The sequence below is a fragment of the Prinia subflava genome, unplaced genomic scaffold (genome assembly GCF_021018805.1).
Source record: "Prinia subflava isolate CZ2003 ecotype Zambia unplaced genomic scaffold, Cam_Psub_1.2 scaffold_52_NEW, whole genome shotgun sequence".
In the NCBI taxonomy this organism is placed as follows: Eukaryota; Metazoa; Chordata; class Aves; order Passeriformes; family Cisticolidae; genus Prinia; species Prinia subflava.
This window is the reverse complement of record NW_026961053.1, coordinates 393,781-421,193: the sequence shown is the minus strand read 5'-3', so window position 1 is coordinate 421,193 and position 27,413 is coordinate 393,781. Positions and strand designations below refer to the sequence as shown.

General features: G+C 51.3%; 2 protein-coding genes across 2 annotated transcripts; both read right to left on the bottom strand.

Annotated features, from left to right (window-relative positions):
* Positions 1-7,463: 7,463 nt before the first annotated feature.
* LOC134565475 (keratin, type II cytoskeletal 6A-like) lies at positions 7,464-14,894 on the bottom strand. Its single transcript, XM_063425063.1, has 9 exons — positions 13,333-14,894; positions 12,551-12,765; positions 10,853-10,913; positions 10,174-10,269; positions 9,766-9,930; positions 9,247-9,372; positions 8,826-9,046; positions 8,504-8,538; positions 7,464-8,336 (listed from the first exon to the last, which is right to left on the bottom strand). Exons 1-9 carry the CDS (start codon positions 14,134-14,136, stop codon positions 8,053-8,055), a joined length of 2,007 nt encoding a protein of 668 aa, XP_063281133.1. The 5' UTR covers positions 14,137-14,894; the 3' UTR covers positions 7,464-8,052.
* A 5,165-nt stretch (positions 14,895-20,059) lies between these two features.
* Positions 20,060-25,569, bottom strand: LOC134565471 (keratin, type II cytoskeletal 5-like). The gene is made up of 13 exons (XM_063425059.1): positions 25,058-25,569; positions 24,968-25,027; positions 24,777-24,922; positions 23,747-23,967; positions 22,889-22,949; positions 22,273-22,368; positions 22,002-22,166; positions 21,756-21,881; positions 21,245-21,465; positions 21,098-21,132; positions 20,661-20,690; positions 20,391-20,582; positions 20,060-20,324 (listed from the first exon to the last, which is right to left on the bottom strand). Exons 1-13 carry the CDS (start codon positions 25,494-25,496, stop codon positions 20,203-20,205), a joined length of 1,914 nt encoding a protein of 637 aa, XP_063281129.1. The 5' UTR covers positions 25,497-25,569; the 3' UTR covers positions 20,060-20,202.
* Between the last annotated feature and the right edge of the window lie 1,844 nt (positions 25,570-27,413).

Genomic DNA, 27,413 nt, shown 5'->3' with positions numbered 1-27,413 from the left:
GCACCTCTGTCACTGGAAAACTTCATCCCTGGGGATTGCTTTCGCCCCTTCTTTTGTTCACAAGCAGGGCTTGGGAAAGTTTAAATCCTTGGGCTTTAGGAGCAGGAGCGGTGCCAGTTCCACCGCCAGCCCTGCAGTCAGTTGTTTTGTCCTGGTGTTTGGGGATATCTTTGTGATAAAATTCTTGTGAAATTTGCCCAGAGAGGTTGTGGACTCCCCATCCCTGGGGGTGTCCAAGGCCTGGTTGGATGGAACTGGAGCAATTTGGTCTATGGAAGGTGTTGCTGTCCATGGGACCGGGTGATCTTTAAGGGACCTTTGGGTTCCCACCCAAACCCTGTGATTCCATGGACCACGTGGTCCCCTCTGAGCCACCACAGGAATCAGCAGATTTGGTTTCGCCCTCATCCCCAAAAAGCTCAGGTCCCTCTGGAAATCCTGCTGGAAATCCTGCTTCTCCAGGCTTATTCCACTGTCTTAAAAAATATAATTACACAAATAAAAATGGAATATTTTGACAAGGTCTTTTTGTTCCTGTGTGGATTTTGACAGCTGCCACTCAGTTCTGTCACAAACACGTTCTGCTGCCTCAGGCTTGAGGGTTTGGACTTTATTTTAGCAGGATGAAAACAAACAAGTAAACAACTCAGAAATAAATACACAGTAGGAAAGATTGTGGGAATGGGAGCTGCTTTGACTCCACTGGCTCTGTGGAAATGGAGCGCTCCGGGGCTGTTCCCAATGCACACTTAATAAACACAATGTCATTTCCCAAGGACTTAATCAGCTCTTTCAGCACATCTGGAAGTGTGATCCTGCCTGCTGAAATCCACTGGAAAGGATTCCCCCTGCCCAGATCCACTCTAGGACATCCTGCGACTTTCCTTTCACAGGTACCAGCACAGCCCTTTGCATTTAACAGGTGGTTTGAGTAAAAAATAAAAGACAAAAATGTAAAAAAACAATTCATTTTGAGGGACAAAAAGCGCTTGTGGTGTTTTGTGTTGTTGAGAAAATAGGATCTGTATTTAATTTATTTATACAAAAGGCTGAAATTGTAAATGTATATCCCTGAGCAGCTTCCCCTTGTGCTGGCTGCAGGCCAGAGCAGCAGGAAGAACGGAATAGTGAGGAATCAATGGAAAAATGTGGAATCTTTCATTATTTGGAAATGGAATAATGAGGAATCAATGGGAAAATGAGGAATCACCATGGTGGGGGCAGTTGTGCTTCCATCTGCCCCTGCCTGGTGACGTATCCAAGTGCAGGAAACTCCCAGAAATTCTTTGTGTCCCTGTTGTTTCCCAGCTGCTTGAGGGATGATGTTTGCAATGGAGATTTTCAATTCAATGTTATTCTTAGACAGGGTTTTGTCAGTTTGGTTTTGTGTTTATTGCCAGACTGAGTTTTATTGCAAGGAAAGGCTGAATCCTGCAGGTTTTGCACAGAGAGGCTGTGTCGCTGGGACAGGCTCTGGGAGTTGGAATCAAACAGATTGTCAGCAAAGGACATTTTTGAAAGGATTTTTGATCAGTCTGAGGGCTTTGCCCACCGACAGACAGATATCAGGACTTGAGGTCATGAGATTCATTCCCACATACTGGATTCCAGTCTCAGGCAGAAAGATTTCCCTCTGAAAGAGGGGGAAATCAGGCTGGATATTGGGAAGAAACTCCTTCCTGTGAGTGGGATGAGGCCCTGGCACAGGCTGCCCAGAGAAGCTGTGGCTGCCCCATCCCTGGAAGTGTCCAAGGTCAGATTGGAGCAGCCTGGGAGAGTGAAAGGTGTCCCTGCCCATGGCAGGGGTGGGATGGGATGGCATGGCATGGCATGGCATGGCATGGGCTTTGAAGTCTCTTCCCACTCACCCAAACCACTGCATGACCGTGAGATGCTCAAAAGCAGCTGGGAATTGCCAGCCCATGGTTCCTTTGGGAATTGCTCTCTCAGCATTCTCCATCTCCCATAACTCTGAGTACCTGAAAGGAATTTTATTTCAATTTTTCCAGTGGAGATCAGCACCAAAGGACAGATCCTCCCTCCCTAGGGAGAGACACAACGTGGGGAGTCTGGGAGTGCAGGGCAGAGCCCCTCTAGTTCTCCCAGCAGGATGTGTCAGTGCTTTCCTTTTCCCCCTCAGGTTCCCTTTACATCTGAAACTTGTCTTTTTTTGGCTAAGGAATCCACGGGGTGCGTTGGAGCCCATGGTTAATAACAGCAGTAATAATGCAGCTCCTCCAAGCAACTGAGAGGGAATTAATTTCTTTCCATTCCACGTTCTGCCAGGGTGGAGGTGATGTGGTCGTCACTCATCCGGAAGGAATTTCAGAGGTAATTACAAAAGGCAGAACTGGGAGCACAAGGAGCTGTAGCTACAGGTTTGGGGTATGGGCTGATGGAAAGGGGGGTCCCCGCCCTGCTGTGTTGATGAAACTCAGGGTTTCCAGGCAGCTCCCGGGGGAGTGTCTCCCATGCTCCTGCAGCTCCAGAACGGGATGGGTTTGCTGCTCTGGTGCAGAGGATGGTGCTGGAGCTCACCCTCTGCTCTGAGCTTTTCCTCCTGACCCCAGCACAGGAGCTGTGCCTGGGCAGGTCCCTCTGCCCCCCTCGGTGTGAGGGAGGCTGGGCAGGCTCTGGAGCTCCCTTCCCTCCCCTCCTCTTCTCTTCCCACCTGGAGGAGCAGTCGCTGCAAGCCCAGAGCAAGAGGCAGGAGAACGCTTTACCAAGGCTGTAAACCCGGGAGTAAAGTTTGGCACCATGCTGCTGTCAAGGTAAAAACCTCTCCTTTGAGATTAGGGAGTTCTGCCTCTGTCAGGGCAATAAATGCAACTCCAGCCCCTTTAGTGAGAAATCTGAGATGTTTTCCTGTGGTTTAGTGAGCAGGAATGTCTCCAACAGCTTTTCATCACCTCCTCTCCATCTCTCGGCTCCACTGCTCCTGTCCAGAATCCACCTCGGAATCCTTCACCTGATGCAGCTTCTCAGGCTGAAATTTTTGGATGTTCCTCTCTGTGTTTTGTTTGCAAAAATAGCCATATTTGTAAAGCAAGAGCGTGTCAAAGTACCTTGCATTGGTTCACCTGTGCTACCTAATCTCAGTTTAATTATCAGCAAAGTCAAGGCTGTAATTTAGGTTAATTGCTTAAATTAAAGCCTTTGGGTTAAACTTGAGCTTCCAAGCTAAATTCAAACCCGACTCATTTCAGGCGTAATTTACTATTTCATCCCGCATTAGTGATGACCAGCAGGACTGAGGTTTTTCCAGGGAGGCCACAGAACTCACAGCATCCCCGTGCTGTGGGGCCAGGCCCCTCTGAGACCTCCTGGGTGGGAGGCGAGCGCCCCTGAATCCCATTTCCCGAAGGGATGAATTAGGACAGGCTCCTCAGAAGTTTTCCCATAGGTGTTGCCCTGTGCTGGGTCCTTTGTTCCCAGCAGTATCTGGAGGCCAGTCAGCTCCAGCTCCTGGGTGACTTTGAAGTGTAGGTGTGACCTGCTTTCCCCAGATAATTGTTTTCTGTGCCAGCACTGAGGCTCTGCTGCAGTCCAGGCTTTGGAGCCTGTCAGAGTCCAGGACATCCCTCTGGCCGCCCTGGAGGGTTTGGAGACCGGACAGGGGGTCTGGGGTCTGTCCAAGGGGCTCAGGCAGCCTCACACAGAGCCCAGGAGGGCACTGCCTCTGATCCCTGCCATGGCAGTGAATGCCCACAGTGTGTGAAGAATCACAAGCTGAGAGAATTCAAAATAAGCAGTATTTAGTTAATCACAGAGTGCAAATGTAGAATTTAGGATTTTTAGTGTATGGGTTTGAAGAGGCAAGATGGAGGAATTGGGGAGTGGTCCCGTCCTCCTTGTTCTTGTTCTCATCCCCCATTTTCTGCTGAGTTGGATCACAAGGATTGGTTTAGAGTAGAAATGACAGGTTAACATAGGCAGTGAGTATTGGTAAGATTCTGTAAATAAAAAGTTCCTTGTGGACGGTGGTTGGGTCAGGGAATGGTACAAAGGGTCCGGGACCCTCTGACCCGCCCAGTCCTGCCGCGTGTCCTGCTCTGCTGGGGACGCCCTGCAGAGCTGGGACAGAACTGAGAGATGATGAAAGAATGAACAACCCTGGAAACACGGACTGGGGACTCAGTTTGTCTGCTCTGGCTCTGGTGTGGGACCTTTCAGGCAAGAGAAGCTCAAAAGCCCTGCACACCTCAGGGAACAGCAACCCCGAGGAGAATCTCAGGGAACAGCAACCCTGAGATACCTCCACCACAACTGCCTTGCACACACCTGAGAGGGCTTCTTCTCTCTAGGGTGTGATGCACCTTGAAGGACCCTCAGACGTTTGGAGGGGTCTGGTACCTCCTTTACCCTCCTCTGGTGCCTGGCTGGTGGCCCCTGAAGGAACCTGGATCCTCCACATCTCCCTGTACTGCCTTTGGAGGATCCCCTGCCCTGGGCTGGCCTGCAGGGGCCGTGCCCCTGTGTGAGAACACGAACTCCAAAGGCTGAGGATGGTCACAGGGTACCTGTCACAGGGTATTTGTACTATCCCATCCTTTCTCCTGGAGCTGGGGCTTGTCTTTTCTCCCAGTAAAGAACACAGAGCCCTGGAAATGGTGTTTCTGGGGAGTCCCACGGTTTTGGCGAGCTCTGTGCACATTCCACATCCCTCAGCTCCATCCTGCTCCTGGCCTGGCCTTCCTTCTGAAGATCCGTGGTGCTGGTGTGGAGTTTAATTTCTCCCAGCTAAAACAAAGCTGGGTGGGCACAAGGAGCTGGGGAGATGAACAAGGATTGTCCGTGTGTCCTGGAAAGTGGATCCCATCACAGGGCAGCGATTGCAGGGGACCTGGGGTTTATTTACCACTCTGCTGTCCTGAGGGATTGGTTCCATTCCTGACCTCCAACTGCTTTGGGTAGCAGGATATTGCTCCAGCTGAGCAGATGGCAGCTGGGAATATTGTTCCACTCTGGATTTGCAGCATCCTGTGTTGCCTTCCCTGCAGGCAGTTCGTGTCTTGTTCCACTCGTCAGCCTGTGCAAATAAACAATTTGCAAATTAAAATAATTTTCTTTGATGGAAATTCTGCTTTGGAGTCAAAAAAGCTGCAAAGTTTCTTTAAGGAATTATTAAGGGGAGTTGGTTCAGTGTTTCTGGACAGGACCATTCCCATAGGAAATGTAGAAATTAAATGTTGGTATCAGAAAATGTTTCACCTGGTGTTTTGGTAGCAGCTGAAATCACTTGTCACGTTTGACTTGAGTGTTTTAAATTTTCCAGGTCTCTGCAAATGAGGAGGATGGGAGTTAAATACAGCTTTTTGCACCTGCTCTGCAAATTCACAGAGAAGATGTGCCAGGATGGGCTCCCTGGAAACAGAAAACACAGAAAGCTGCTCAGGGCTCTTTTGGCTGCATCCTCACGCTCAGAGTGCAGGAGACAGACCCAGCACTGGCCCACGGAGGCTCAGGAGCTGTCCTGGTGCCATGGGGATGGGTAAGGTCTTGGCAAAGACATTTCATGGAGGGTTCATTGGTGGTGGACCCGTGTGTTGATGTGGCTGATGGTCCAATGTGTTGTGCAACTTGGGTTAAAAGCAAAAAACCATCAGATTTGACATTTTCAATAATAAAATCCAACAAATTGGGCTGCTCTGCCTCCAACCACCACCTCAGCCCTGGGAGCTTGTCCCCATTCCCTCAAATCAGCCTAAGAAACAAGGCCAGATGCTTGAAAAGTGGGTGAAACTCTTCAGGTAATGGAGCCCAACCATAAAATCTCGTCTGGGGCAAATGGGCTGCCCCAGTTTTCCCGAGACACTGCTCCATGGCCCTTCCCAGGTGCTGGAGTGGAGCCTCAGGATGTTCATCCCACCACAGGCGTCCCTTTCCCTGCTCTGGGTCCCCACCTGCTGGAGATGCTCGGCTGGCTTGGCCAGGATCTCACACCTCCACCAGGTGAGGGACGAGGGGCTCCCGTGGTTTCTCTGGAAAGCTGCTCTGGAACGTTGCACGAGGGCTTTTCTCTGGCAGATCTGGCTGATACCTCCTCTCCTCTCCTCTCCTCTCCTCTCCTCTCCTCTCCTCTCCTCTCCTCTCCTCTCCTCTCCTCTCCTCTCCTCTCCTCTCCTCTCCTCTCCTCTCCTCTCCTCTCCTCTCCTCTCCTCTCCTCTCCTCTCCTCTCCTCTCCTCTCCTCTCCTCTCCTCTCCTCTCCTCTCCTCTCCTCTCCTCTCCTCTCCTCTCCTCTCCTCTCCTCTCCTCTCCTCTCCTCTCCTCTCCTCTCCTCTCCTCTCCTCTCCTCTCCTCTCCTCTCCTCTCCTCTCCTCTCCTCGTTGCAGGGATTGAGGGATGGTTTATGGGGTTTATGGGTTTACAACCATCTCCTTTTGGGACCGGCATTCCCAAAGGGCTGTGGGTCCTTCCTCATCTGCCCTGCTGTTCCCCCGGCTCTTTCCTTGCTCCTGGCTCTTGTCCTGCCCTTGGGGCTGGATTCCCACCTTGCCTGGTGCTGCCCCATTCCCGCCTGGATCCACACCTGGCACTGGCAGGGAGCAGGACCAGGAGACACCCGAGGAGCCACAGGAGGGAGCCTGGGATTGGTGTGGGATATGGGCTGAGACCCCCCAGCCAGGCAGGTCATGGAAACCTCCCGGGTGGGAATTGGGAGGCTGAAGTGCAGTGGGCACCTTGGAAGATGTTGGGTTCATCTGAATGAACCTGAGGCCCTGAAGCTGCCGTTGCAGAGGAGCAGCCAGGATGTTTCACGGGATGTTTGTGCATCCCAGGGAAACCTCAGCGTGCAGTGTGAGTGCAGATTTTGGGTGCCTGGGCCTGTGCCCGCCCCTGCAGCTGCTCTTCCCAGTCAGGGCAATGTCCACGTGCTCCATGCCCTTCCTGCTGTGTGCCAGCCTCGCTGTGTCCTCGTGGTGCCAGAGGTGGGTGGGCTCCTCTGATGTACAATTCCTCCTGCTTGCACAAACTAATGGCTGAGCTGTGCCCTGCATGAGCCAGCCCATGATTCCCAAATAAACCTTTGGGAATCACCTCCCTGTTCCCCACTTCCCTGCACTTCCTTCCTCCTGCAGTGACAGCAGAAAGGGCAATGCTGCAGGTAACCACTGCTGTGGGATTCAGCCAGCTTTTGGCTCAGTTCTGAGTTTTCCTGTGCCTCAGTTCTCCATCCATAGAATCAGGGAATAGTTGGGGTTGGAAGGGACCTTAAAGCCCATCCAGTTCCACCCACATGCCATGGGCAGGGGCACCTTCCACAGACCAGGCTGTTCATTCCACCCTCCTCTCCATTTGCCCCAACTTGTCCTGGAGCTCAAGTCCTAAAACTGAGTCTTGTTTCCTCAGGGAGCCAATCCTGTCTCAGGAACTGCCCTTGGGGCGTCCCCAGTGCACCAGGGACATGGCACAGACCAACACCCACAGCAGGAGGAGGGAAAAAAGCCAAAACCCAGCAGAGTTTAAAAATGACAAATGCTCTTTTATTGGACCTTACAGTAGGTTAGGCATGGAAGTGAGGAGGCTGCAGCCACGAGGATGAGTAGTTAGAAATCTTATACACACAAAGCAAAAACCTTTCCCACAAGTGCCAGAGAAAACAGAAGGGGCTCGAAGAAATCTTTAATTGCAGACAAAACCTTTGGAGGTTGTAACGTGTTGGAGGGGCAGAGGCTTTTAGAGCTTCTTGGAGATGTTTTCACTGCTGAGGCCCTGGGACTGTGGTTCCACAAGGCCGGGATTCACCCCTGGAATGGGATGGACGGTGATGGATGGTGTGGTTGTCCCCGTTCCACACAGTGCTTCCATTTCCCTCGAAATGCCCGACTTTGAGGAGAGGCCACGGGCTCGCTGACACAGGGGCACCGTGGGCTCCTGTTACAACCTGTGCTTCACCAAAGGTGCTCCAGATTCTCACGGAGGGGTCCTGGAGTCCCCCCGCTGCCCCAGAGGTGAAGGATGGAGGAAGGAGAGGCTCTAGCGCAGCTATTTACACCATGATCCGCAGGGCGGGAGGCCGGGGTCGCCGACGGCCGCGCGCTGGCCAGCCTTTATCTGATGGTCTTTTTGCTGGTGGTGGTCTTGGAAACGATTCTGACGCTGCCCCCTGTGCTGGAGCTGACGCCCCGGCTGCTCCCAGAGCTGAAGGAGCTGCCCCCACCATAGCTGAGCCCCCCGGAGAAGCCTCCACTGCCGCCGCCAAAGCCGCTGCCGCCGCCGAAGCCGCCGCTGCTCACGGTGTAGCCGCCGCCGCCGCCGCCCATGCCGAGCCCCCCGCCCAGGCCCAGGCTGCTCCCGCCGCCGTAGCCCATCCCGCTGGAGCTGCTGACCACGGCTGGAACCAGGAACACCCATGTGAGGGGACGGCCAGGCCCCCCGAGGCGGGGAGACCTGCGGGGTCACCCCCTGGATGAGGGGTGGGTGGGAAGGGGTAGGAAGGGGGGAGGTAAAAATAGGTGGAAGGAGGGGGATATGAAGAGGTGGAAGAGAGGTGATACTCACAGACACTGACAGCTCCAACTCCTTCTCCAGCAAGCCTGTTGGGAAAGGGGAAAGTGAGCAATAATTCCAAAACCTTGTCCATATGACCATCTAATTAAGCCATTCAGTAGGGTAGGGTGTGTCTGTGTTGCAGGTGAAGGGTGACAGTGCTCGTTTTTATCAGTATTGGGTGCCAAGAGCTGGAGAAACAAAACTTTGCCTACGAAGTTCACAATTTCAGCCATCCCTCTGTCTGCCCTGGTGCTCCAGCCCCTTGGGAAGAGCTGTTTGACTCCGAGGAGATGCTCCCTGGTCAGCACCCAGCAGGTCCCCGTGTCCTCACCTGCTCTCCTCGCCCTCCAGCAGCTTCCTGTAGGTCGCGATCTCGATGTCCAGGGCCAGCTTGACGTTCATCAGCTCCTGGTACTCCCGGAGCTGCCGGGCCAGGTCAGCCTTGGCTTTCTGCAGGGCATCCTCCAGCTCGGTCAGCTTGGCCTTGGCGTCCTTGAGGGCCATCTCCCCACGCTCCTCGGCCTCGGCAATGGCTGCTTGGAGGTTGGCACACTGGGAGTGGGGAGAACAGGCTGTTGTTTCATTTGGGCTCCCCAAATTTCTCTCTCTGCTGCTGGGGGGTTCTGGGCACTGCCTGGTGGCTCCCAGGATGGCATTGAGGGCTCCTGATGGGGCAGGCTCTTCCTGCTGTGCCTGACCACCACCACCTCCCACCCACCTCCTTCTGCCCCGCAGGACCATCCCCCTCCTACCTGTTTCTTCACGCTGTCGATCTCATTCCTCAGCCTCTGGACCATCCGGTTGATCTCGGAAATCTCAATCTTGGTGTTCCTCAGGTCGTCCCCGTGTCTCCCAGCGGAGACCTGGAGCTCCTCGTACTGGTGCAGGGAAAGGAGGAGAGCACTGGTGAGCACTGGTGAGCACTGGAAGCTCAGGGAAAGGTGAGGGGACTTTGGGGAACAAAGGGCAGGTCTGGATGGGGGTTAAGGGGTGAGGGACAAGATTCATCTGAAATCTGCTCATGGCATAACGGCACTGGCCCTTAGCTCTCAATGTGTGCTGGGCAAGCAGTGCCTGATGGCACAGGGGACCTGGGTATTGTCACCTACAAGAACCTGGAAGGGGAAGTTCTAAGGCCAGTTCTATCAGTGACTCTGCGAGCCCAAAGTCAAAGTTTCTGAACATCTCATCCCTGTCTCCCCTCAGCCGATGGGTAATAATTTCTGGTCATTTCTGGCTGCAGAGCTCAGCCTCTCTCCCCAGTTACCCACCTTGTTCTGGTACCAGGCCTCGGCCTCGGCGCGGCTGCGGTTGGCGATGTCCTCGTACTGCGCCTTCACCTCGGCGATGATGCTGTTGAGGTCCAGGCTGCGGTTGTTGTCCATGGACAGCACCACCGAGGTGTCGGACACTTGCTGCTGCATCTGGGACAACTCCTGCAGATGACGCAAAAAAATGAAGTTAATGGTCTGGTGTCCATGGGGGGAACCACAGAGATGAGGCGATTTGAGAGCCCTCCCCACCAAGCTGTTTCCTTGCATCTCCCCTGCCCTGTTTCCATTTTGTAACTTATTTCTGCATTATTGTTCCCAAAAGGCTGGGACCACCTTCTCCTCTGCTCCCACAGAGCCCTGGGTGTGGGATCAGGAGCTGGGGGATGCTCTCCAGGAGCCACTCACCGCCTCGTACAGCGCTCTCAGGAAGTTGATTTCCTCTGCCAGCGCATCGGCCTTGCCCTGGAGCTCAACCTTGTTCATGTAAGCACCATCCACGTCCTAAAGAGAAGAGAGCAACGGTTTCTGATGAAACCAGGACCCAAAGGGGCTTCAGGACACCAATGGGAACATGTCTACTTCCAGGTCTATTGTTCACAGAATCGTGGAATCATGGAATGATTTGGGTTGGAAGGGACCTGAAAGCTCATCCAATTCCCACCCCTGCCGTGGGCAGAGACACCTTCCATAGACAGTATTGCCTTGGACTCTTCCACGGATGGGCAGCCACAGCTTCCCTGGGCAACCTGTGCTGCTGCCAGCAGTTCCTCAGACTCATTTTTATGTCCCTGTGATCAAGGTATTTTTTAACGTAGCGTTGACTGTGAGCCAGCACCAGGTTCCCGGGCAGAAGGCAAAGCTCTGACTCACAAAGATGTGACCAGAGACTGAGCTGAGCCACAAGAGGCCAGAAAACAGGGCAGCTCCATGGGCACAGGGAAGGTTGTGCCCATTCCTGGCCTCAGGAGGGCCCAGCCCAGGATGTGCTGATCTCACAGCTCGACCCAGCCGTGAGGGTGCAGGACCCCAACTCTGCAAGGTAAGTTAATTCCATTTCCTGGCTCAAAGTCCCCAGCCCACTCACCTTCTTGAGGACCACAAACTCGTTCTCGGCACCCGTGCGCCGGTTGATCTCATCTTCGTATCTGCCGGGATAAAAGAGTGAGGGGGTTTGGAATGAAGAGGTGCGAGCACCCCACTCCCAAATCATCAGTTGTGGCTCACGGATACATTCCCTACTCCCACAGGTTTATCCACAGCAGACGCAGAGCAAATATTACTGTCTTTGAACTGTGGGACTCCATGATGTGAGTAGTCCCAGTTAAATTAATATATTTTAATCACTACCCATAAAGTCAAGCTCATACATAAATGTGCAGATTCAGAGCCCGTTTTGGCAGGAAGCAGGAGCAGCCATTCCCAGTGACCTTCGCTCCAAGCAAAGTTATGCAAAAGACTTTCAACAAAGCTGCACTGCAATGCCTACAAATGCATAATAAAGCAATCATTTGATATTTGATATTATAATAATGCTAATGGCTCCAAAGAACCCACTGCAGCATTTAATTAAAACAAAAAGCTCCATGGTTGTGCAAGAGAGGATCATTACAGCCCTGACAGTGGTTCTGTGGAACTTTTTATGGCTCTGAGCAACATCCTCTCATCAGATAATCAGGGCAGGGCTTAGCTAGAAAGTAGACAAAACATGCAGGCTCTTGAGACAAAGACCTGGCTTTCAAAGGCAGGTTCGTGCCAGTTCTCTCACCAATATTGGCAGAGCTTTCCCTGCAGCCAGGTCTCTGAGTGGACAAGGGAAGAGGTGGGAATTAGCCACTGGACTGGGAACAAACTCTGGACTTGAAATAAAACGTGTTCTTTTTCCCAGGAGGTAGCTCTGAAATCTGGACTGTAGAATTCATCGTTTGGGGCCTGACCAGTATTTCTAAATGCCTAGAACACATTTCAAGACCTCAAATGCACCCAAAACCACACCAGAAGCTCTGCCCATCCCTCTTGTTGGATTTAAGTGTCTTCTTCCCAGCCCTTCTCCCAAAAAAATCTGTCTCTTCCCATGCTTAACTACTTAATATTGACATATTCCAGCCCTGCAGGGTGCTTCTCAAACTTGCAGTCAACCAGGGCTGGTTGGAGAAGGGACAGATTGTTCTCAGCCAAATAAAAGTCAATGGTCTCACCTAAAAATCCCCCTCAAAATCCCCTCTAGGCAGTAGGTGCAGGACGCTGGTGTGTCCTGAGAATGATCCATCTCCCCTCTGCTGGATCCCATGTCTCAGCACGGGGTTAATTCCCTCCCCAAGGAAATTTCTGGCAAAGGGCTGATCATCTTCCAGGTGGTGGGAGCTGCATGAACTCGAGCACTCCCAGGTCACCTGGGTCCTCTAGAAAGGCTGGAATTCCCCTCACAGAATGGGAAATGGGGGATTTTGGAGCTGGGAGTTCTGGGAGTTTATTGGCTAAGTTTCATTCTGGTTTTGCCTGCCTATTATCCTCACAATTTAATAATTTCTCTGTCTCCAGGCATACTATATTTCAGGAGACTCCAGGGATCAGACCATGACCTCTGTTATGCTGAAGCAGCTCCCCAGGAATTCTGTGCTCAACACTGACCTCACCCGTGATAAACCTAAAATAACGAGGGGTAATTCTGGGAACATGTTTATGCTGGGAAGAGGAACCCGGATCAAGGTGCACCAGCAGGAACGAGCAGCTGCCCAGATTTAGCTGGCTGGAATGACCTGTGCTGCAGAATGTGGCTCCTTACTTGTTCTTGAAGTCTTCCACCATGTCCTGCATGCTCCGGAGCTCCGAGTCCAGCCGGCCCCTCTCGCCCATCAGGCTGTCGAGCTGCCGCCGCAGGCTGCTGATGTAGCCCTCAAAGAGGGGCTCCAGGGACTTCCTGGTGACAGTGTGACCCTGCTCCTGGAGGAGGGCCCACTTGGTCTCCAGCACCTTGTTCTGCTGCTCCAAAAAGCGCACCTGGGGAGGAACAAAACCAGGGATGTGTGTGAACGACACACACAGAAAACCCCTCACGACTCCCAGGAAAAGGTGGGATCGCAAACAGAAAAGGTTCAGAGGTGTTGGGAAAATCAGAGGGCAATTATTAGGAGTGTCCCAGTATAGGGCTTTGAGTCTCAAATGTATTAGAAGCTTCTGAAGATGTTTATCAAGATTCTTTTCAGGAGTTTTAATCAGGCCAAACAACCACACTTGCAACTTTATTGTATCTCCCCCCAGTAGATGTTCAGCCCACCTTACTAGTTTAAACTGGTTCTATCTCATTGTGGAGAAGAAGATCCATTCAGGGATGGTTTTCACAGGGAAGAGAGAGAATTACTTTGTCAGTAATACAAAGGCATTGGAAAACTCATCCTTGCTAAGAAGAAACATAAAACAGTTTTTGTTTTCAGCCAAGCCCACGTTGTTTGTCTGCTGGGATCAGTTCAGGCAAGTCCCTAAATCCAAATGAAGTTTCTTCCTGAAGTTTTTCTCCCAAGGCACCTGATAACACGCATGGCTTGATGGTTCAGACCAAACTCTCACCTTGTCAATGAAGGAGGCAAATTTGTTGTTGAGGGTCTTGATCTGCTCCCTCTCCTGCGTCCGCACCTTCTGGATCTCTGGATCGATGTCCAGCTTGAGGGGTGCCAGGAGGCTCTGGTTGACAGTCACTTCGTGGATGCCACCAGGTGGGCAAACAGGGAACCCGGGGCCACCTCGGCCACCAAATCCAGGCCCTCCCAGCCCAAATCCACTTCCCAGCCCGTAGCCACCACCACCACCAGCTCCTCCTAAGCCAAAGCCAGCGCCTGCTCCACCACCATAGCCAAGACCGAAGCTGTATCCACCCCCGGCTCCGCTCCGTAGACCTCCACCGACGGAGCTGTAGGAAATCCTTTTGCTTCCACCTAAGTTATAGAGGCTTCTGCTGCCGAAGCCACCGCCAGCTCCAAAGCCTCCTCCACCTCCAGCTCTTCCTCCTCCAACTCTGGAGACAGAGACGGAGCTAAAACTGCTTCTGGTCCCACCACCACCACCTCCTACGATAGCGGAGCCTGAGCTAAAGCCCCTCATGCCCCCTCCAGTAGATGATCTGAAAGAGATCCGGCTCATGGCTGGTTCAGTTGGGAAGACAAAGAGCAGGAGAGAGGAAAACAAAAAAAAGGCTGCGCAGCAGGAAAAGAGCAGAGGGCAATGGAGACAGAAACCCCTGTAATGGGAGAGGTTGGGAGCCTCCTCTTTTATCTGCTTGGAAAACTTGGCACGGGAATTCAGAACTTGACGTGCCTTGCAGCAACTTGCCTTGTCAAACACACCTCGGCTACGGTGAGGCGCTGAAAAATGCATTGTTTGCAGGCAGGAAAGTAACGGCGAGAGGGAGCTCCCCCCCTCCACCAAAGCCGCCGCTCTGAGTCATGGAATTAGAATTGAATGGGACGAGGTCTGCACTCAGGGGCAGGATGCAACATGATTCCCGAGACCCTGGGAGCCACTTTCCCTCAGGCGAGCCAAGGACTCACTCGCTTGAGCAAAGCGAAGATTTTGCAAGTCACATTTAAAGGTTTAACATATTGGATAGACAAGAAAAACAGGGACTTTTCCAAGGTTTCCAGCTCCGCCACGGGTCATGCATGTCCTGTTGTTGGCTTGGGAAAGGTGGGTCTGAGGGTGGTTTTAATGATCAGTGCTGATAGTGTGATTTTTTTTTTTAATTATTATTCAAGTGGGGTTTTTTTCTGAATCTGTGATTTTTTATTATTATTATTCAAAATTTTTTTTTCTGGATCTAAATGATCATGGGCTTGAAGAGATAAGCTGAGTGGAAGTTGTGTCATGGTAGTATTTTCTGGGATCTTACGAAAAATCATCTCCCCTCGTTCCAGGGGAAACTGAGGAATTAGTTAACGTGACTTTGAAAGACAGTAAGTAAGCCTTTTCGAAAATCACATCAAAATAGCTTAAATAGTACTTTCCCTAATAGAGATTTATAAAATACAGTTAAAAAGCTGCTTGAAATGATTGTGGTTCTGTAGTATCTCCTTGTCAGGCTCGGGATTCAAAAGTTCCCTCTAAAGTGGTATTTTTATCCCTTTTTCTCCCCCCCTGCCTTATATTTATCCAACAGTTTCCACGTCATTGCTGGCTCTCCAAGATGTTCTGTGGAGGGGAATTCACCCACTTTCCCTCCCACCCCCTCCTTCACTCCACTGAGATCACACAGTTGGAAAAACTTTCTAAAATAGCTTTTGCCTCTTGATGTTGCTCCTGGGCCAATCTTTGTGCAGGAGTTTCAACCCCCACAGTAAGTCTGGGTTGTGTAAAGCCTTGAGAGCTGGGGATCTTTCTCTTGTGTCCATGAAGAGCTAGACACGAGATTCAGGAGAAGAAATCCCCTCATTCCCACTCAGAATACTTTTGTAAACTGGATTCTGCCCACTGACCAGGGCTGCCCACCTTGGCCAGGTGAAGTAATGGTGAAAGACAGAGCGATGAGACCCTGAGCAACTAAACCAAAAACACTCCCAAATTCATGTACGTGCGCAAAAAGTGCAGGAGCTCAATCCAAAAGGAGGAGATTAAGGGGATCGGCTGCATCTCAGAGCTTGTTTTTGTTGATGTGTTTCCAACCACTGCTTTTTTTTCTGTCTGGGAACTTGAAAGAACCTGAGCAGGAGGGGTTTGGTTGGGTTTGGTTTGGTTTGGTTGGGTTTTGTCTCCTTTCAGTCAGAAAAGAGCAGCGCTCCCCACTCCCCTGTCCTTCGAGCGCTCCCAATTCCAACCGTGAGTCACTGCGGGCGCCATCGGAGCGATCCCTGGATGAGCTGATCCAAGATCCCTCCCTCCCGTGGATGGGGAGGCGGCTGGGCTGTAGCAAGGGGGTGCTCTCACCCCGGGAGTGGAGATGTGGGAATATCCTGCCTGCTGAAAATGCAGCGTTCTGCTGGGAAAACATCACCCCTCGCCCCACCCAAACGCAGCGACCCCTGATTTCACAGCGGCAGGAACCTCAGCCATGAGAGCTCTGGACACTTAAAATAAACACAGTGATATTGAAAATGAATAAACTCTGTTCCAAGCATGGCAGATCCATAGAGATTTGCTTTCCTGTCCATGTGAACTGGCACAGCTGTGCCAGGAGCCTGTGGATGGGGGCCAGGCAGGGAACTTGCCTTTGACTCCCAAATCGCTTATGCAAAGTCACACCTGGGAACAGGAGCACAGGTTTTAATTAAAGCAGAGGGAAAGGATTCATGTGGAAGGGAGTCATTACTTCCCCAGCTCTTCTAGGAAAGCCTGTTACTGCAGACAATGGCAATTAAGTGGAATATTACAAAGGATTTGGAAGAGCGAAGCAAATGATGGTTTAGGCACCAAAACAAGGAAAATTCTTGCGGAATCTCTCAGTCCATCACACTTTCCTTTTGTGGTTTGTGTTGCTCACATGCAGTGTCCCACTGAAGGTGCTCAGGACTGCAGGGGGCTGTGCTGGCCCCTCAGGTGGGACAGTTCCCTGTGGAGAGGCAGAGCATGTCATGAGGGGTTGCCTGGGGGGTGAGGGCACTGCAGAGAAAGGGAAGGAGGAACACGGCTCCTGTCTGCAGGACCTCAGCTCCCTCTGAGTTCCAAATTGCTGTTTTTTTCAGAAGGGACTGGAAAAAAGATGTCAGAACTCTCCAGGCTGATTAAGGTTGGGTTGTCATGAGCTTGTTAAATCCTCGCACCTGACCTGTGCAATTCGGCGAGATCAGAAATCGAGGTGACTCAGAATTTATTTTTAACCTTCACTGGTTTTTTTGGCCTGTCTGCAACATCCCCTGGACAGCAGGGGCTGAGGAGTCTTGGTGGATGACAGGTTGGCTGTGAGCCAGCAGTGCGTCCCTGCAGCCAGAGGGAATGGAATTCCCAATGGAATCCTGGGGTGCCTCGGGAAGAGCACGGCCAGCAGGGCAGGAAGGCGATCCCTGGTGGGGCCACGTCTGGAGTGTTGTGTTCTGCTGTGAACTCTACAGTTCCAGAAGGACAAGGAGCTCCTGGAGAAGGCTCAGTGGAAACCACAAAGGGGATGAGGGGTCTGGAGCATCTCTTTGATGAGGAGAAATGGCAGGAGCTGGGCGTGGTCAGTCTGGAGAAAAGGGGACTGAGAGGAGATCCCAACAATCACAGGAATATACATAAAAATATCTCATTTGAGATAGTCTCTCATCAATACATATGAGCATCTCCAAGGAGTGGCAAGAGGATGGTGTCAGACTGTTCAGTGGTTCCCAGCAATGGGACAAGGATCCCAGAATCCCTGAGGTGGGAAAAGCCTTCTAGGATCATCGAATCCAATGTGTGCCTGATCGCCCCCTTGTCACCACCCAGAGCACCGAGTGCCACATCCAGTCATTCCCTGGGCAGCTCTAGGGATGCTGATTCCACCACCGCCCTGGGCAGGGAGAAGTCATGGCCATAAACCAGAACACAAGAAATTCCACCCCAATATGAGGAAGAACTTCTTTCCATGGAGGTGGCAGAGCCCTGGAAGAGCTGCCCTGGGGAGGCATGGATTGTTCCTTTCTAGAGACATTCCAATCCCATCTGGATGCCCTCCAGTGTCACCTACTCCAGGTGTCTGTGCCTTGGCAGGGGGCTGGACTGTCTGAGCTCCAGAGGGCCCTTCCAACTCCACTGTCCTGGGGTTCTGGGATTCAGAGTCTGGTTTTGTCCATGGATTTGGTCTTTCACTGAGGCTCCTTTGATTTCCCGGGCAAAGGGGATGAGATGTTGCTGTGTTTTGGTGCACCTGGGTTTGAGCAAGGTTTTGCTAAAGCATCTCCTTTGAACTTGCCAGGACACGCTGGCATGTGTGTTCCTGCTCCTTCCCATGTTCCTGCTCCTTCCCAGCTTCTGCCTGGAGTTATGCACGGCCAGGATGTTGCAAGGTCAGGGCAGAGCAAAGCACGAGAGTCTTTGAAATTCAATAAAGGCTTTGCAATAACATTTAGCTGAGGGTTTTTTCTCCACTTTTCCTCGGTTTTATTCTTCTTTTGCAATGACTGACTGAAATATCTGCATCAGTGCTGTTGTTGTGCTCCAGCACCCATCCCCAACCCAGATCTTCCAGATAAAGCCTCCCCAAGAGCCCTGCAGACACTTGGGTTTGCTCTGGCTTTTTAAGAAAGCAAAAATTGAATCCTGAGGTTTTGCCTGGCTGCCCCAAACCCTCCTTTCCATGGAAGAAAAGCTTTTGGATTAACCCCAATAAGTTAAGAAATGGATGGTGATTAATTATTTTGACAGCTGCAGCTGATCTGAAGCTGCACAGATAAATTTGGCCCTAACTGAACCTAACTCAACTAACTCAGCTAATTAAAGAATAAAAAGTAAACAAGTCCCCGGTGAGGCAAGGATAGGTTGGATTGGAACTCAAAGAGGGGACCCCAGCCAATCCCATCTGATCCTGAATGCAGACATCTCATTGGCCAGTGAGCTGGGCGGGGCTGAGACCCCGACCAATCAGTGTTCACCATGGAATTCTGACCCCACTATAAAAAGGGCGTCCATCACTAAACGCCGGCTGTTGTCGTGTGACCTTTGGTGTGTTCAGTCGCGCACGGGTCTCCACAACTGTGACCAAATGTAACAAATTATCTTGTGTGGTAGTTTGGGACACTACATCTTGTCACTTATGGATAAACCTCCACCCCTGTCCTCTTCCTCCTCCTCCTTCTTCAGTTTTCTCCAATTCTTCAATTTGTTTTGGAGCAAGCAATTTTGAGATTTTCATTATAATTTAATCATAATTTCAAAGCTTTCCCCTGGAAGTAAAACAAATATGCCTCCAGCTCATTCTGATGAAGGCTGAGAATATTTTGTATTGCTGGTTCTGGTTTAGAATAAAAAAGAGAAATAAAAAGAACAAATAAGTTACAATCTGGTTTTATTTGACACGTTCCAAATAGAGAGAGGAAGGGAAACATGGAGTCGCATCACTATTACGGAAGTATAAAAAGCTGCAATTTTCCTTTGAAATGGTGCTTTCCAAAAATAAAATGACACAGTGGAAGGCTAGAGGGATAAATTCCACTAGAAAAGGGGAAATTAGATTTGGGACGCTGGAGTTCCTTTGGGATCCTGCTCTCGACTGCCTCATTCCCCACACACTGGGCTGGGACCTGCTGCACTTCCCAATTTCCCAAGGCCTTTTCCTTTGGCAGAGGAGCCCACACAGAGAGGAGATGCTGGAATTCCCTCAGGAGCTGTGGACTCGGCCCTTCAGGCAGCTTTTCCAGCGTGATTTTCACAGCTTCAGACTTTCCCCACCTGCTGTGAGGAAGGCCATGGGGAAAGACAGCAAGACATGGACCACTGGAGGATTTGGGAATTTTTTGATGATATTCCAGCAAAATCTTGCATGGGACAGGACAGAAACCCCATTTAACAGCAAGCACTGATCTTGCTTTTGAAGGAGTCATTGTGTCAGACATCATTTATAAGAAATCCTATAATTTAGAAAGCAAGCCCTTTTTTATAGGTTTTGGATCAATCACTGGTGAATCCTCTGGCAAAAACCACCCCTGAGGTTATGTGGAAGGGCCACAGAGGGCAAACTCATTTAGGAAGAGAAAGGACAGGAATGGGAGAGCGATGTAGGAGAAGCTTTTTGATAAGCTCGTGGCACACTGAATTCTCATCTGTGGGTGGAGGGATCTCAGGTTGCTGCTCAAACATTAGTGCTCTGAATCCCTGGTCAGGCTCAAGTGCCTGAGCTGACTCAGCAGCAAAACTTGGCAATATCTTGGCAATATCATATCTTTCAAAACTCGGCTGTGACTGGAGGAAAGAGGGATTTTCCATCTCACCAGAGTGACTCAGAATGAAGGATGTTTTAAGAGGGACATTACAAGCCACTGCCTGGGATCTTTGGGTAGTCTCCAGGGGTATTTCTAGACGGCAGAAAAATAACCCAAATCTCTGATGCAGATGAGCTTCTCTTGTGAAGGAGCAGGTTGGGCTCATTCCAGCAGTGAAGGCAAAGCAGGGTGAGCTAAATACACACTCCCAGCCCATCCCTGGGCTTCTGGGGGCCAGAACTGAGCTAAAACTTCCCCTGCTATTTGCTCTGTTTTAGCTGATGGCTGTGTGTGGCCACAATCATAAACTGCTTAGCCTTATTAAAAACAAACAAATGGAAAACCAAACCAATTCTCCATTCAGAACAATCACTTAGGCCCATGTTTTTCTTTAACTTCTGTTCCAGGGACTTGGAGAGCTCTGGTTTCTGTGTGTTCCGCTGCTTTTCTTTACCTGAGATCCAAATGTGTGAGAACTACAGAGCAGGAGCAGGGCAGGGGCAGCTGGAGGGGTGGAGGTGGAGGAGAATGGAGGGCAGGAGGAACAGAAGAACCACGGGAGGGTCTGGGCTTGGCTTCACTCAGACTCTGTGGCATTCTTCAGGCTTTGGCTTTTTATGCTCTTTTTGCTGGAGGAAGTTTTGGAGACGATTTTCACACCTGGGTTGGTGCCTTTTGCACTTCCAGAGCTGAAATTCCCTCCGCTGGTGCTCAGGGCGCTGCTGCCACCTCCAGCATGGCTGTAGCTGCCAGCAGTGCCCAGACCACTCCCTCCTCCAAATCCACCTCCAAGACCACCTCCAGCCCCGAGTCCAAGTCCTCCTCCACTTCCAAAGCTGTAGCCTCCTCCTCCTCCTCCACCGCCAGCTCCAAGACCGAAACTGCTCCCGCCGCCTCCTCCAAGGCCAAAACCACTTCCAACGCCTCCTCCAAGACCAAAGCTGCTTCCACCTCCTCCTCCAAGGCCAAAACCACTTCCACCGCCTCCTCCACTCATGCTGAGTGCACCAAGTCCTCCTCCTACGCCAGCCCCACCAGCAATGCCAGAGCTGGAGCTGATGACTGCTGCAAGGAAAAGCAACCAGAGCATTGGACATCTGTTTCTCTGTCATGGAATCGTGGGATGGGCTGGGAATCATGGGATGGGAAGGGGCCATAAACGTCATCCCATCCCTGCCCCCGTGCTGGGCAGGGACTCCTTCCACCATCCCAGGTTGCTCTAAGCCCCATCCAGTCTGGCCTTGGACATTTCCAGGGATGGGGCAGCCACAGCTGCTCTGGGGAGCCCCGTAAGCACCCAGTCTCAGGAAGCACCATCATCAGGACCTTGGCCCACAGGACATGAACCCAACTTCTATCCCCAGTGGAGGGCTCCAAAAGTCTTCTGCGGGACAAAAATTCCCTTTTCCCAAGGTTTATCCCAGGCCTTGCTCCCAAAGCCAGACTTTGGGATCCAGAACTGTGATACTTACAGTAGCTGATGGGGTTCAGTCCCTCCCCACTGAGCCTGTTGGGGGATTAGAGGAGATTAGAGCAAAATTACAGAGACAGGCAGAGGAACCAACCTCTGATGGGAAAAGTTACAGTCACTATTATCCCCACAAGGATTTTGCTCCCACCTGCTCTCCTCGCCCTCCAGCAGCTTCCTGTAGGTCGCGATCTCGATGTCCAGGGCCAGCTTGACGTTCATCAGCTCCTGGTACTCCCGGAGCTGCCGGGCCATGTCGGCCTTGGCTTTCTGCAAGGCGTCCTCCAGCTCAATCATCTTTGCCTTGGCGTCCTTGAGGGCCAGCTCCCCGCGCTCCTCAGAGTCTCCGATGGCCGTCTGCAGGGTGGCACACTGCAAGGGATGGGGGGCTTGGAGAGCTGCTCTCCCTTTTTGGTGAGAGTCACCCAAGGAAGAAACCCATTCTGTCCGGGACATTCGTGGAAAATGTTCCAGTTGAGCTAACATGGCTGGCGTTGAAATGCCAGGCTGGCAAGGATGATTTAATAGTTACATTTTACAGTGTGAAGCTCTTTCCAGGAGGGAACTCAACACCTTCAGTGGGGATGGAAAAGTCCCCGATCATCAAAGCTACATTGAGGGACAACAGAATGGGGCTCTGCTGGCTCCTTTGCCATTCCTACCTGGTTCCTGGTGTTCTCTATCTCAGCACGGATCCTCTGGATGAGCCGGTTGAGCTCTGAGATTTCACCCTTGGTGTTGCGCAGGTCATCCCCGTGTTTGCCCGCTGTGGCCTGCAGCTCCTCAAACTGAGGCAAGAAGGAAGGTGTGACTGAACCGTATGAGGTGCCTGGCTGGACAAGACGTGGCTCAAACAGCCCCTCTCAGGGACAGCAGGGATTCCCTGTGGCAGGGGTGGCTCAGCTCACCTTGGTCTGGTACCAGGCCTCGGCCTCGGCGCGGCTGCGGTTGGCGATGTCCTCGTACTGAGCCTTCACCTCGGCGATGATGCTGCTCAGGTCCAGGTCCCGGTTGTTGTCCATGGACAGGATGACAGCAGTGTCGGACACCTGGGCGCTGAGCTGGGCCAGCTCCTGTGGGAAGCACATGGGAGCTGCACTTACCTCTCCCAACCCTTAGAGTGGGGGTGGTCCCCAGCCGAGGGCAACGGCAGGACAGGAGTTGGGGATTTGTTTGTACCGCCTCGTAGAGGGCTCGGAGGAAGTTGAGTTCATCGCTCAGGGCATCCACCTTGGCCTCCAGCTCCACCTTGTTCATGTAAGCAGCATCCACGTCCTGGAAAAGAGCAGGTGTGGGGACATCTGTGGCACCTGGATCCTCTTCTCAGCCAGGAAGAAGTTCCTTGGCACAGACATGAAAAGGCCAAGCCTGGAGACGAGGCTGCCCCTTTCCCTGCTGCCTGGTAGAGAAGCTGTGCCTGGCACATCCCGCTGGAAGAGCACCAGGAGGGCATCTCTTCCTCCGGGAAAGTGCTGTGTGCAATTTGGAAGTGGATGAGGGAGGTCCTGGCTCTTTGGCCTTGCTGCTGGAATTCCCAGCACGACTGACCCCCATTGTCTCTACATGGTTTGTTTTGCACCTGTGTGCGTTGTGGGACAGGAGTGGGAGCAGATTTTGCCTTCCTCCTACAAGATACTCCATTCCTTTCCCTCAATACCATGATCAAATGGTGATTTAAAACCCTTCTAGAGGATGAGGATGCAGCTCCATGAGGTCCCCCATCCCTCAGGATATTCCCAGTCTGTGCAATGGTTGGGGCTGGCTCAGCACCTGCAGCACCTCCTGTCTCACCCACCTTCTTGAGGACCACAAACTCGTTCTCTGCTGCCGTGCGCCGGTTGATTTCCTCCTCATATCTGCAGGGATAAAGGGAAGGAGGTGCTGGATCAGAAGCAGAACAGGTGTTCAGGTAGGACTGCAAGGTGATCGGGACTGGGGATGGCATCTCCAAATCAGTCTCCTGGGAACTGTCCTGCTAGAATGTGGGATTCCCATTTCTCGAAAGGCAGAAAGGACATTTCTGACTTAACGCAGACAGAACAAGGAAGGTAGAGCTGGTTCAGAGGATTTTCCTTCACAAGAGCCATTGCAAGGTGCTGTCTTGGCTGAGTCTCCATTTTTGGGTGGGAAAAATGTCTACGGACCCTTTTTGGTGCTGTTGAGGAAAATGGGTCCGGCAGGGAGAGATGTCTCTGAGCAGGGGGTATTGGAGGTGATTAGTGATGTTCTATGTCATGGGATGGAACACAAACTGGAGACACTTTTTCCCCTTTCGTGGAGAAATTTCCATTAATACTTCTGGCTGGATGTTTGACTTTCAGAAATTGAAATTTTTGAGATGACTCATAGAATCACGGAACTGTAGAATCATAGAATTATAGAATCAGAGAATCCTAGAATTACAGATTCAAAAATTCAGCTGAGTTGGAAGGGACCCATGAGGGTCATTGAATCCAACTCCTGGCCCTGCACAGGACACCCCACCAATCCCACCCTGTGCCTGAGAACATGGTCCAAACACTCCTGGAGCTCTGGTAGCCATGGGACCGTGACCATTCCCTGGGGAGCCTGGGCAGTGCCTGGCCTCCCTCAGGGTGAAACCTCCTGCTGCTCAATGTCCAGCTAAACCATCCACACCCCATTTCACACTCACTTGTTCTTGAAGTCCTCCACGAGGTCCTGCATGTTCTTCAGCTCCCCATCCATGCGTCCCCGCTCGTTGAGCAGGTTGGCCAGCTGCCGCCGCAGGTTGTTGATGTAGGCCTCGAACAGCGGGTCCAGGTTGCTCTTGCTGGAGTTGTTTTTTTGGCCCTGCTCCTGCAGAAGGGTCCATTTGGTCTCCAGTACCTTGTTCTGCTGCTCCAGGAAGCGAACCTGAGCATTGGGAAGCAGAAGATACCTGTGAGCTGACAGCTAATATGCAAGAACTGGGAGTGAGACATGGCAGGAGACAAGGGATTCCTGAACTAAGAGTTTCCAAACTGGGAATATCCTTTGGATTATCCAGGGCTGTGTTAGCCAAACCTGTAGCTGAGCAAATCCACCTGCTGCGGACAGTTGTCTTCAAAGGCAATTTAATTTAGGAAGCCAACGAGCGATGGTGAGAAAAGTTGGGTTCAGCTCTTTCTTCACCAGACAGTGACGTTCTTCTTTCATACCCTCTGGGGTGACTTTCTTTGTAAGATATTTATCTTTCTTCATTAAAGCCAAGGTTGGAATACTAGCACTAAAAGGCTTAATTGCCTTTCCTCTTGCTCACATGTACAACATTTTTATCCAATTAAAAGCCAAGGAAGGACTTGAGTGGTTGAGTCCATTGAGTCAATACAAAAAGGATTTTATCTTGCAGGCAATAAACAACAAAGACCAAGACATCTGGTGTGATTACCCAGACAGAGATTTGGATTGAGCCACTAGACCTGGACCCAAAACTGACTTACTCCATTTCAACTAATCTGTGTTATTCCTCAGGCACAAAACCTGGATCAAATCCCATTACTACAATTTTCTTGTTTTGTTTTCTCCCCTGTAAATGTTCAGAAGGACATTGTTCAAGGGAATTAACGAAGATATGCAGGGAGAAAATGAGTGAAGGACTGGAGATCTGTGAAGTCGTATTTTTGTACTTACTAGATCTTCACTCCCCCTCTACCACAGATCCACAGCACCCAATGAAGTCTCACCTTGTCAATGAAAGAAGCAAATTTGTTGTTGAGGGTCTTGATTTGCTCCTTCTCATCTTTCCGCACCTGCTGGATGTTTGGATCTATCTCCAGGTTCAGTGGTGCCAGGAGACTCTGGTTCACAGTCACTTCTTGGATTGTACCCACTCCAGAGGGGCCACCAGAAAATCCTGCCGGGTTCCTGCCACCACCCAGCCCTGCAGGGAACCCTCCCAGCCCCCCCAGTCCCCCAAAGCCAAACCCTCCACCACCTCCGTGCCCACCACTATAGCCAAGCCCACCAGCACCTCCACCAAAGCCAAATCCACCACCTGCACCACCAAGCCCCAGCCCAAGGCCACCACCAGCTCCACCACCAAATCCACCAGCTCCACCACCAAGCCCCAGCCCAAGGCCACCACCAGCTCCACCGCCGCCTCCCAGGCCCAGGCCACCACCAGCTCCACCGCCAAAAGCAGCTCGGAAGCTGCTTCCAACCCCGATGGAAATCCTCTTGCTCCCACCAAGGTTGTAGAGGCTCCTGCTGCCAAAACCGCCGGAGCTGCCACCGCCACCTCCTCCAACGAGCCTCCCAAAGCCACCTCCGCCTCCTCCTCCTCCTGCTCGTGCCACAGACACAGAACTAAAGCCAGCCCTGTTGCTGCTCGGGATTATGGCCGAGGCAGCGCTGTAGGATCGGCCTCCTCCTCCTCCCGCCCGCATGCTGAGTGCCCGGTTCATCGCGGCAGCAGAGAAGGGCCCTGCACAGCCGGAGAGACTCCGCAGCGCTCTGGGGAGAGGTGCCCCTTTTATCCCCCGGGGATCTGGGCTTGGTTGCGTGGAAGTCCAGTGATCAATTTGGTGCCTTCATGGTTTTGACGTGCCAGCAGGCAGCTGTCTCCCTGAGACTTGTTAAGCCCTGACTGCACCCAAACGCACCTCCCAGGGCCGGATGCGCTCAGCTGGAAGAGTTATCTAACGCCCAGATTTCTGGCAGGGAGAGCTCAGCCCGATGCAAAACCTCTGTGTCCTCGCAGAGGTGGGTTATTTCATTTTGTACTATTTTGCCGAACCCTGGAAGTGTCCAAGGCCAGGTTGGGAGGGGCTTGGAGCAACCTGAGTTAATGCAAGGTGTCCCTGCTCATGGGGGCTGTGTGGAATGAGATGGTGTTTGAGATTCCCTCCTGCCCAAACCATTCTGGGATTCCATGATTGCATAATTTCCTCACTGTGAAAGAAAATAATTTTTAAATGTTATAAAGCCAGAAATAATGTCTTGGATTCCCAATTCTACTTAAAAGATGCAACACATCAACACAGAGTCCTCTGGACTAACTCAAGTGACAGACAATGACAGCAAAATTATTAAATCTGAACAAAAATTATTGATGGGGTTTCTTCACCTGAAGGCAGAAGGTGGCTTGATGTTCATGAAACCTGACATCCCTTTTGGGACTCTAATTTATCCAGTCTGCTGTTCCTACTCCCTGGGCAGGAGCCATCTCTTTGGGATGACTTGACAAAGAGGTCCTGATCAAGTTTTCCTCTTTCCGCTTTCCAGGTGTAAATACCACCTCAAATTTTGCCCATTTATATTCATTATTTAGCCTATGGCAGGTTTTCGAGGCTTTTCCTCTGGATATTATATTTGCATTTCCAGAGGACAACTCCATTCCACACAGAGGCTGTGTTGTGATTTATCCAGCTAGCTGATGATGTGATTGATGCATTTTCATCTTGACCTAAAAACCATTTCAGAAAAAGAGTCAGATTTTCTGAAAAACTCTCTGCCCAGCTCTGTGGAACGATGTCATTTGCTCAGTTTAGGATGTAGTCCTGAGTTTCTGGCTCTCTCTCTTTTAAAGACCTTTGAGCCTTCCACCCAAAATGCTGCCAAAAGCAGATCTAACCAGCATGAAAAATACTCCCACAAATTCTCCTTATTTTACTTCCTGGAGTCCTTGGGAAAAAAGATCAAGTTCAACAGGGTGTGGTGACATTTTCTTGCATCTCAGACTTTGTGGAACTACAGTGTTGAGAGTATTTTATCCCTTGCATGTCAGAGCTCAGCTGGTTTTTGGCATGGCGCTGCCCTGGTGGCTTTGCCTGCACTCTGCAGGACTGGAGCTTAAATATATTTACAGGACAGGACTCTACTTGCCCTTCAAAACACATCCCTGTGCCCCAGTGCCATGAAACCATTAAGGAGCTAAAATCCCACTGGCATCTCTGGAAGAACAATTAAAAGGATGCTACTGAATACAGAAGACCAAATATCTGATTATCCCTGGAGAAATGCTGCCGAGCAGGCCCAAATGGAAGAGCTGGGGCACTGAAAGAGAATTTCCCTTTGCAGTGAGAAATGATTCCCAGATGGAGCAGGTCAGCTTGTTTCTTTCTGGAAAAGGTGGGTCTGAATCTGGAACGTCACTTGAAATTCATGAGCATCCATTGCCTCGATGATTTGCATAAAATTCAAAGCCAGGGTGCGATGGGAAAATGAGATTTTGTCTTCATGGTTCCTTGACCTCAGTAAAGGCAGCTCGTCCTGAAGCTGAAGAACGGGTTCAGATCAGATGTTAGAGCTGAATGAGTGTAATGGGATTAAAGGTGGGGCTGCCAAGAAGAAAGAGGGAATTGTCACTTTAGGCTCCCATA